This window comes from Leuciscus leuciscus (assembly GCF_965113295.1).
Source record: "Leuciscus leuciscus genome assembly, chromosome: 17".
Lineage (NCBI taxonomy): Eukaryota > Metazoa > Chordata > Actinopteri > Cypriniformes > Leuciscidae > Leuciscus > Leuciscus leuciscus.
In genome coordinates this window covers 8,194,452-8,204,861 of record NC_138741.1, presented here as the reverse complement: position 1 = coordinate 8,204,861, position 10,410 = coordinate 8,194,452, and the positions used below count along the sequence as shown (strand labels likewise).

The 10,410-nt window shown below is 37.7% G+C and overlaps 1 protein-coding gene across 3 annotated transcripts in view; it reads right to left on the bottom strand.

Annotated features, from left to right (window-relative positions):
• Positions 1-528: 528 nt before the first annotated feature.
• The window catches only part of LOC309479261 (calpain-1 catalytic subunit-like), a 98,713-nt gene continuing 88,831 nt past the window's right edge, over positions 529-10,410 (bottom strand). For 2 of the 3 annotated variants that reach the window (XM_082143288.1, XM_082143287.1), the window contains exons 2-13: positions 10,065-10,309; positions 7,031-7,100; positions 6,753-6,871; positions 6,530-6,663; positions 5,493-5,667; positions 5,149-5,223; positions 4,290-4,375; positions 2,432-2,506; positions 2,191-2,351; positions 1,401-1,564; positions 1,291-1,302; positions 529-1,166 (exon numbers count right to left, since the gene is read on the bottom strand). In XM_082143288.1, the coding sequence (XP_081999414.1) occupies positions 933-1,166; positions 1,291-1,302; positions 1,401-1,564; positions 2,191-2,351; positions 2,432-2,506; positions 4,290-4,375; positions 5,149-5,223; positions 5,493-5,667; positions 6,530-6,663; positions 6,753-6,871; positions 7,031-7,100; positions 10,065-10,301 (1,542 nt within the window). In that variant the 5' untranslated portion in view covers positions 10,302-10,309 and the 3' untranslated portion in view covers positions 529-932. The remainder of the gene's footprint in view (positions 1,167-1,290; positions 1,303-1,400; positions 1,565-2,190; positions 2,352-2,431; positions 2,507-4,289; positions 4,376-5,148; positions 5,224-5,492; positions 5,668-6,529; positions 6,664-6,752; positions 6,872-7,030; positions 7,101-10,064; positions 10,310-10,410) is intronic. The other variant, XM_082143286.1, reaches the window with a different exon arrangement.

The window sequence follows — 10,410 nt, the reverse complement described above, 5'->3', positions numbered from 1 at the left end:
CATTATAATTTCTTTAATTAGTTATGGCATAAACAGGGGCTACGGAGAAGACGATAACCTGTCAATCTCTGACGCCCGGCAACACTTTGATTTAGCGATGATTTAATTACAAAGCCAGAGACGCTCACCCGAATCCGACTCATACCAGGTCAACCGTGAAAGGAGACGCATTTGAGACTCATGTTACAGGTGTACACAGCGATACTTCTCGGCCAACCGAGGCAGATCTCAGTAAACGGTCTCACTTCTACCTGTGTTTGTTGTGAATGTGATGTCCATTGTTTTAGTAAACTGCTGCCCTCTACTGTAAGAAACCAGTAACTGCAGTGTTAGTTCAATACTTACAGGGGCACTTCACTTATTCCTCCAGAAACTATGGAACAAAACACTATCCAATAAATAACTCGTTTTATGGATTTAGAGCAGTTTAACTGGAAAAACTTGCAGCCGCACTAGCGGTCAATCAGTCTTAGCAGAGCAAATATTAAAATTGTAATCAGACATTTGAAATAATATATGGGGAAATAATTACTTGAAAAAACATTGTTTATTTTTTTAGTATTGGATCTTTTGTGACACTTCAGTCTATGCGATTAATTTTGAAGACATGATGGGCACTCACTGAAATGGCATTATCAAGGTGTCATTATGTTACTGACTGACCTGACCAAAACACAACGTTACAAAATGAGAGAAAATCAAACACCTTACACATAAACAACATTAAATGTGACTAATAACATTAATTTCACAGCTCACAAATTCAGATATTACATTAAAATAACAATAGTTTAAGAGAAACACTAATGCTTGTAAACAACAAAAATCCCCCGGGAATATATATATAGCCTATATAGCACAGCACTGATGTATGAAACTGTCAGTACTGCAGTCGTGTCTTTTCATTTATCTGGAGTCACTGATAGGTCATTTCATACATATGTCATCTCAGGTTTCTTATTTCTCCTATGGGATTCACTCTTTGAGAAGATGGACAATGTGAATTTTGCACACTCTTTAGGATTGAAAGTGGCCGGTACAATGAGATACTCTCCTGGATCAAGCTTGAAGAATCTCATCACATGTCTTGTATTGATGAAGTTCCCACTACCTTCAATGGGGCGTTTGCGGTAGAAGAACTTGTCCGGGAGCTTCACATCTTTCATCTAAAGGAGAATTAAATATAAACTTGTATTCAAGCAACCAGTTTATTTAGTAAATATCATGTAATTTATGCAGTTTAAAAGCAAAGTTTAACACTTTTGAGCTTGAATTATATTTTTTACTTGCCTCTGGTGGAATCTGTTGAAGTAGAAAATAGAATAGCACAACATTAATAAGTGGAAACCAAAATTACTGTATTTTCTGTGACTCCAATAGAGTTATTTGTTAATACTGACCGCAAAAACACTGAATCCGATGGCAAAGTTAGAAACTTCACTTCTGTTTCTCTTCTCATGGTTCTGCATGAGGGACACCAGTATGTTTTCAGGGCACTGACCACTACATTCCTTATCAAGCTCCTCAATCCTCACCCGAAACTGAGGGTTCGTCCAGAAAGAGTCTACAAGACATCCATTGAATCAAATCTCTGAGGTACATGCAGTAGGTACACATACTGTATACACTGACACTCACAGTCACACACGCGCACACACACACACACACACACACACACACACACACACACACACACACACACACACACACACACACACACACACACACACACACACACACACACATAGGCGTAAAGTCCAGGGGTCAGAAAGTAAAAGTCCTGTTATATGTTTATTCCACCCATGAACTCAGCCAGCTGATTTCTCTAATTAGTTCTATCTCCTGGCTGAAAAACTGCTAATTAGAAAATCCAGGTGATTGGAACAAAATACTGCAGAGGACTTTTACTTTCTGAACCTGGACTTTACACCTCTGTACACACACATATGGTCAATATTGCATAGACACCCAAAAAGCATGTTACATGCTGTATGTCATATTTCTTTTCATGCATGCTAGTATGTAATTGTATGAAATGCTCACATGCCACTCTCTCTCATTATATATTTGAAATTTATTTGAAATTTATTTGAAGGATAACCCCTTGAGATGCACCATCTCGTTTTCGAGGGGGTCCTTAATACAAACACAAATACAGACAACAGGTTACATTGTATATTTATGAGCTACCTTTATTATTGAGGCAGCCACCAGCTGTAGTCCCATCAACCCAGCTGTCTTTGTAACATGTGGAAGTCCATTTGCATTCAGAGGAACTGTCCAGAAAATCAGGACTAAGGCAGCAAATATCAATGTCTTCAAAGTTTTTGGTGAAGTCCTCCATTGACATCCTGCAGTAAAATATAAGTAACTGAAAACATTTGATTCATTGATGCTAGAGATCATATCTGAAACTACAGTCAATGCTCACCAGAACTCTCCGTCATTGGCCAAAGAACGACACCTGGATTGCTCCTTCTGACTCACTTTGTTCCACAACGATGAGCTAAAGTTATGCAAAAGCATATATTAAAATATTACATGGGGTTATGCTCACTGAGAAACTAACAGCAGCAAATAAAGAGGAAAAAAACAGATATACTTTTGAACTGAATGTACAAGCTTCTGTTGTAATAAAAGGGTAAAGTTGAATTTTCATTGGCACAGAATTAAATAAGATAACAAAAAGGATGAAATTAAAGTTAGCAATTGTACCTCAGAGTCAATTTAAAGTCCATTTTAAAGTTATTTATATTTTATCATACAGATTTCTCTGATTTTAACCGGCTGACATTTTTTAAAGTGACCATAGCACAAAACATGAGAATTCATCAACTCTTGATGTTTGTGCTTTGTTCCCCACCCAAATTATGTAATTTCCCAGAAGATGATGTCACTAAAGAACTGGCTTTTTTTTTTTAAAGGTACAGTAAATTCTATAACAAAAGACTGACTAAAAAAAAGTGAAAGTGAAAGTGAAAGTGACACGTGACGGTCAAGTATGGTAACCCATACTTGGAATTTGACCTCTGCATTTAACCCATCCAAGTTAATGCACACACATTAGGAGCAGAGTAGTGAGTAGTTAACACACAGACACTGCAAACGTGGATACACACACCCAGAGCAGCGGGCAGCCTTTGTGTGGCGCCCGGGGAGCGATTAGGGGTTAGGTGCCTTGCTCAAGGGCACCTCAGTCATTTCCCACCGGCTCTGGAATCGAACCAGCAACCTTTGGGTTACCAGTTCAACTCCCTAACCACTAGGCCATGACTGCCCCCTAAAGGCAGCAAAAGCTCATTCATTCAAAATATCCTTCAGTGAATGAGAGTTAGCAGTGACCGTTGATGTAACTCATGCAAATTAAAAATCAACAGCACTTGGCAACCTCCAACGATGTTAGTGAACATTCCTTAACAAGACTAGACAAGATGTTAAACTAAAAACAGAAAACGTTTTGGCCGTTTATTTACATGACAACAGCGTTTTGGGGGCCTGTGCAAGTTTTTGAAAACGATAATGTTATAATTCCTGTGTAAAGTACAAAAACGCTAATTTGTGAAAACGGTGACGTCATGCGGATGTGTATTATGTTCAGTCTATAGGCGTGTAGTGTTTCTTTACAAAGTGACAGCGCCATCTAATGGCCTGCCATGAATAATACAGCGCTTTTAATCGTTTTTGCGGATGCGTGTAAATGGTAATACTTTTGACAACATTGTCGTCTGTACGCAAAAACGCAAAATAAAAACTTTGTTGTCTAAATGTTTAAATGTATACCCTAAGATTCAAAAAGCCCTAAACACTCTAACAATGAAAGAAAACTGACAATTGCGAGATACAACCACTACTTCAATGAAAAAACAGCAAACGTTTTGGTCATATGCAACCTTCCTCATGCAACTCTTACGTTCTCTCTACGCAAACTTAAAAAAACTCGAACTTGTGAGAACGCTGATGGTGTGCACATGCATATTTCATGGGCATATAATGTTGATGTTTTGATCAAAGAAACCTAGAAAAAAATTATATGGTATTCAGCTTGGTGAGCTTAATATTTTATCTAATATACTACATATATGATGGGGGCAAAATTACTTTTAAAGATTTACAGTTTGAAAGCTAACAAGCTATCTGAAAAAATATATATTTAGCATACTAATAACTTAATACAACTCTCAAACCTGTTAAGATTATTTTATATATAATGGTCATGAATCATCTAGTGGTACAAACAAAGAATGACGCTTGATCAGTGTTGTGAACCTATAATTTCATATTACTCTTCCTTGTCACTCCAGTCACCGGTCCACTCGCGTTTTCCCCAAGGGTTCAACACTCTCACCAGCTGAACTGGTTTCCCTTGGCATGTTAACTGTAGAATACAACATGACGTGACACTTTTAATGCAAAAATACAGAATATGCCATTTGCCATTTCACCAGGGATATTGTGAAATAACCTGTTTACCTCAGGACTGAAGTGACTAAAAACAATGCTTTGAGTTACATAAAGTACAAAACATTATTTCAAGAAACTTCTCTCGAAAAATCACAGGCTTGACGTAAGACATACACAGGAGTGAATGCAAACTGAACAAAGGACATACCAAAGTGTGGAGCTCATATGCTGAAAACATCTGAATGCAATTAGTAAATAAATACTGGTGTACACAATATCAAAAATGGTTCATATGAGAACAAAACAAGTATTGTTGTAGTTAAGGGTTGCCCGTCCTGTTCCTATAGTATAGATCAAACCTGCAGAGTTCAGATCTAACCCTGATCTAACACACCCGTCTGTAATTATCAAGCGCTCCTGAAGATCTACAATAGCTGGTTCTGTTGTGTTTGATCAGGGTTGGAGCTGAACTTTGCAGGAAGATAGATCTCCAGGAACAGGATTTGGCACCCCTGTTGTAGTTAAACACTTGTCTTTCTATAAAAATCAACTTCAGGCTTATTGAACATTTCCAGGTGAAGAAATCAATCAATCTATCTATCTATCTATCTATCTATCTATCTATCTATCTATCTATCTATATATATATATATATATATATATATATATATATATATATATATCTGTCTGTCTGTCTCCCTAATCTGATGGCACTGTGATCTGACATTTGATTCTGTGAAGACTTACCTTGTAAACCCCCGTCACTGTATATGCATGGCCTTGAACAATGCCATTGGGTAATACTGTGTTTGCAGATGTTTTCTGATATGGTATGAAAAAAAGACATATTGAATCAATAATGCTGCTCTGTGAAATATGTATCAGGAAATAGGAAAAGATTGTTTTATGTACAGCTAATGCTCTACATTGTTCCCTACATCTTACATTTTAGAAATGTTCACTATAGTAATTTGTATTTAATTGAACATTGAAATTTTTAATGCAAAATACTTCAGTGACAGTGTCTTAGATGGATATGGTGATAACATCTGTCACAGTAATGAAAGGACAAGCCTGAGGTCACCGCTTACCCCCACAAAGGTGCCACAGGCCATCAGAGCCTTTGCTTTTGCTGCACGGTTCATCAGGCTCCACAAATCAACAGAAGTTTTTGCTGTTTCAAAGTGCACGTGGATGCCACCAGTGAAGTCCAACAGAGCCTCAGATACAAGACCAGCCTGCATGTCAGAATAGGAGCCGCACACCCTGTAAAGGTCATTCTACGTTTCAGTACACTGGACCAACAAGCCTTTAATGATTGATTATGTGGGATTATTAAAATAGCCCAGGGTTGTCCAATCCTGCTCCTGGAGGGCCACTGTCCTGCAGAGTTCAGCTCCAACCCCAATTCAACACACCAGCTGATCAAGGTCTTACTAGGCCTACTAGAAACTTCAGGCAGGGGTGTTGAGGCAAGCTGGAGCTAAACTCTGCAGGACAGTGGCCATCCAGGACCGGGTTTGGACTGTTATTATTGTGACAATGTCCAATACTTCTATCTGTAAAGCAACTTCAGAACCAGGGTACATACACAACATAAAAAGGGCCAAAATCTCTTGTAATTATGGTTAAATAATATTTGGTAGCACTTTCTGTTAACACTTTATTTTACAGTGTCCTTGTTACATATGTTACATGTACTTACCATAGTAATAACAGTTAATTATGCATAATTACATGCAACTAGCCCTACTTATCCTAATCCTACCCTAACCCTATAGTAAGTACATGTTGTTGCTTAATATTACTCAGTACTTAAATGTATAATTACACTGTAACAATGACACCTTAAAATAAAGTGTAACCAACTTTATTTACAGTCTTGTACCCCAAGTACGTACTTATTATAGCAATTACAATAATTGGGTAATAACTAGGTACTAACCCTGAACCTACCCCTAAACTTAACCTTTACCCATGTAGTTACCTTATATTACCAGTGCTGTCTTGGGTAAGTACACTGTAAGTACACATACTGTAAAATCAAGTGTAACCTAATATTGTTATGTTCAATAAACAAACATGCTTTTATACTATGAAAGACGAATAATTTTAAGAATAAACCTACTTGGCATAAGCTTTCTCCAGCAAGGCAGGCCAAAACTCATTAGATGTTTTTGAATGAACAAAAATGAGTTTGCCATCGATTGTTGGCAGTTTGTCATCAATTACAACATCAATCCATTTCCCGAACCTCCAGAACTATGTGAATAAAGAAGAACGTTTAAGGACTGATCATTTGATTTCATAAAATGTATTCAAGTTATTTTGAAAAAGACCAAAGAACTCACTCTAAAGTGAAATATCCCTGCATAATCTTCACCAAATGACTGGCCAACTGGCATGACCTGGTCCATGACATCCTCCTGAAAGGTTAAAGCTCCAACTGAAGCAAGAAACCAGCAGTCTCCTAAGGTAAAAGCACAAACATTAGCAAAAATTTATCTTTCATTGAGTTAACAAAGAGCATTCTGGTCTATATGGAGTGATGCTATTTACTGCATAGATAGAGTATCATTCAAAACCAACACCAACTGGAATATGTAAATAAACACAGATATAAGCATACCTAAAGATCCTTGGGAATAGTCAAACCTGGAAACCCCCTTAACAATGAGTTGAGGGTCTGCCACTATTTTCTAAAGAGAGAGATTAATTAAATTAATACATTATACAATGAAATTTGCCCTAAGGATTTGGGAACAACAGAAGACATTTACACTTGTATAATGTATTTTGAATCTGCTTTCAAGACACTTAAAGGCACAGTACGCCTCTAGAGGTTCCTTTTTCAAAACAATTACAAAGGCGTAGCTTGATGATGCCGTGACTGAACGTAGAATCATGGGAGTTGTCTTCTTCACCTCCACAGCCGATGGAAAGCAATCCGACGGGACTAATGATTGAGCTAATGTATTCATTTTATGAACGTTACTGTGGCATGAAGCAGTGCGGGGCCGAGAGCCGTGGGACATTTTACCCGTGTAAATGTTGTGTCTGATACTTAAAATCACTTAAATTCCTCTCATTTTGTTTCATTCTACAAACCCGATTCCAAAAAAGTTGGGACACTGTACAAATTGTGAGTAAAAAAGGAATGGAATAATTTACAAATCTCATAAACTTATATTTTATTCACAATAGAGTATAGATAACATATCAAATGTTGAAAGTGAGACATTTTGAAATGTCATGCCAAATATTGGCTCATTTTGGATTTCATGAGAGCTACAAATTCCCAAAAAGTTGGGACAAGGCCATGTTTACCACTGTGTGGCATCCCCTCTTCTTTTTATAACGTCTGGGGACTGAGGAGACAAGTTGCTCAAGTTTAGGAATAGGAATGTTGTCCCATTCTTGTCTAATACAGGCTTCTAGTTGCTCAACTGTCTTAGGTCTTCTTTGTCGCATCTTCCTCTTTACGATGCGCCAAATGTTTTCTATGGGTGAAAGATCTGGACTGCAGGCTGGCCATTTCAGTACCCGGATCCTTCTTCTACGCAGCCATGATATTGTAATTGATGCAGTATGTGGTCTGGCATTGTCATGTTGGAAAATGCAAGGTCTTCCCTGAAAAAGACGACGTCTGGATGGGAGCATATGTTGTTCTAGAACGATATACCTTTCAGCATTGATGGTGCCTTTCCAGATGTGTAAGCTGCCCATGCCACACGCACTCATGCAACCCCATACCATCAGAGATGCAGGCTTCTGAACTGAGCTCTGATAACAACTTGGGTTGTCCTTGTCCTCTTTAGTCCGGATGACATGGCGTCCCAGTTTTCCAAAAAGAACTTCAAATTTTGATTCGTCTGACCACAGAACAGTTTTCCACTTTGCCACAGTCCATTTTAAATGAGCCTTGGCCCAGAGAAAACGCCTGCGCTTCTGGATCATGTTTAGATATGGCTTCTTTTTTGACCTATAGAGTTTTAGCCGGCAACGGCGAATGGCACGGTGGATTGTGTTCACCGACAATGTTTTCTGGAAGTATTCCTGAGCCCATGTTGTGATTTCCATTACAGTAGCATTCCTGTATGTGATGCAGTGCCGTCTAAGGGCCCGAAGATCACGGGGATCCAGTATGGTTTTCCGGCCTTGACCCTTACGCACAGAGATTGTTCCAGATTCTCTGAATCTTTGGATAATATTATGTACTGTAGATGATGATAACTTCAAACTCTTTGCAATTTTTCTCTGAGAAACTCCTTTCTGATATTGCTCCACTATTTTTCGCCACAGCATTGGGGGAATTGATGATCCTCTGCCCATCTTGACTTCTGAGAGACACTGCCACTCTGAGAGGCTCTTTTTATACCCAATCATGTTGCCAATTGACCTAATAAGTTGCAAATTGGTCCTCCAGCTGTTCCTTTTATGTACATTTAACTTTTCCGGCCTCTTATTGCTACCTGTCCCAACTTTTTTGGAATTTGTAGCTCTCATGAAATCCAAAATGAGCCAATATTTGGCATGACATTTCAAAATGTCTCACTTTCAACATTTGATATGTTATCTATATTCTATTGTGAATAAAATATAAGTTTATGAGATTTGTAAATTATTCCATTCCTTTTTTACTCACAATTTGTACAGTGTCCCAACTTTTTTGGAATCGGGTTTGTAATAAAACAGCCGCAAGTGCTGAATTACTTCTCATACAGGTCACTTTATCTGATCAATTAAAATTGTGGGGTAAGACGGCGCTGTTTTACAAGCTTACTAAAATAGATTTGAGTGTGTTGAAAGAAATGTTATCATTACTCTGTGTGTTCGCTCGGTGGCTGGTATGAGACAATTGTTGCACATTGCAGTAACTTAAATCAATATTAGAATATCATATCATTAAAAGCTGGGTGACTTGTGTTGCTAAATGGCATGCACTTAATTTTAAAATATATTGTATGGTGGAGAAAATGCTGTACTCTTACTACAAGCTCTTTCTGATTATGCCATGCTAGCCACTTGACTAAATTACATTGTCTCTGAGGCATGGTACAAACATGTTACTCACGGTAAATCAAGAAAACAAGAGATTCAAGCAATAAGACTAATAACCGTGTTGAACTATATAACAATGATTAGTTTTCTGTCGATAAAAGTATCCAAACAGTTGCTCACCTATCTAACAAAACACATTATATATTAAAGCATAATAATTATTAAACACATAACATAATATACATATTATAAACAATATATTGAAGCATATTCTACCAGTAACATGGATATGTCATTGACAGTCGACACAATTGTCATGGGCCGTTACACTGGTTAAAATACGTGATTTCTCTACATTTACACATTGCTGGAAACATGTAGGATCATGCAAGTACATGTCAACAAAATATATTTGGGCATTTAAATCCAAAAATCTTACATATTGTGCTTTTAAGATGCCTTGCCACAATTGTAAATAAAAAATATCTAAGGAAATGTTACAGATAAACCTGTTCTTACAAGCCCTAAGAGACATTTTGCAACATTTGACGATGATAGGTAAAATTCAAGTTCTTTCAGATCCGTTCAAACAATAATGTCTATATACTCTTCTTGAAAGTTTCTGAAGGTCTGAAGATGGAAAGTCAATACAGGTAACTTACTGATGGCCTCAACCATTTGATTTGTTCCATATCCAATCCAAGTTTCTTCTTTGGGTCAATGGAGCTGCTGTCTAAAGGGAACTTCTCATCAACATATCTCCTGTTATTGGTGAAGCAGCTCTTCTTCAACTCCTGGTAGTCCTGATCCAAGAATTTCAAAGGGACTTCAAGAGTGCCCGTTTTGTCTCTTGTGGGCTGTTCATCCCCGGGTATTCTGTTCACACGAGGTGGTGGCATTTTTACAGCTGTAAAAGTCCGATTTTTAGGAAAAAATATAAAGAAAAACAGATAAAAGTGTCACATCTGGCATCTGTTACTGGTTAGATGTCAACACTATGCTATAATA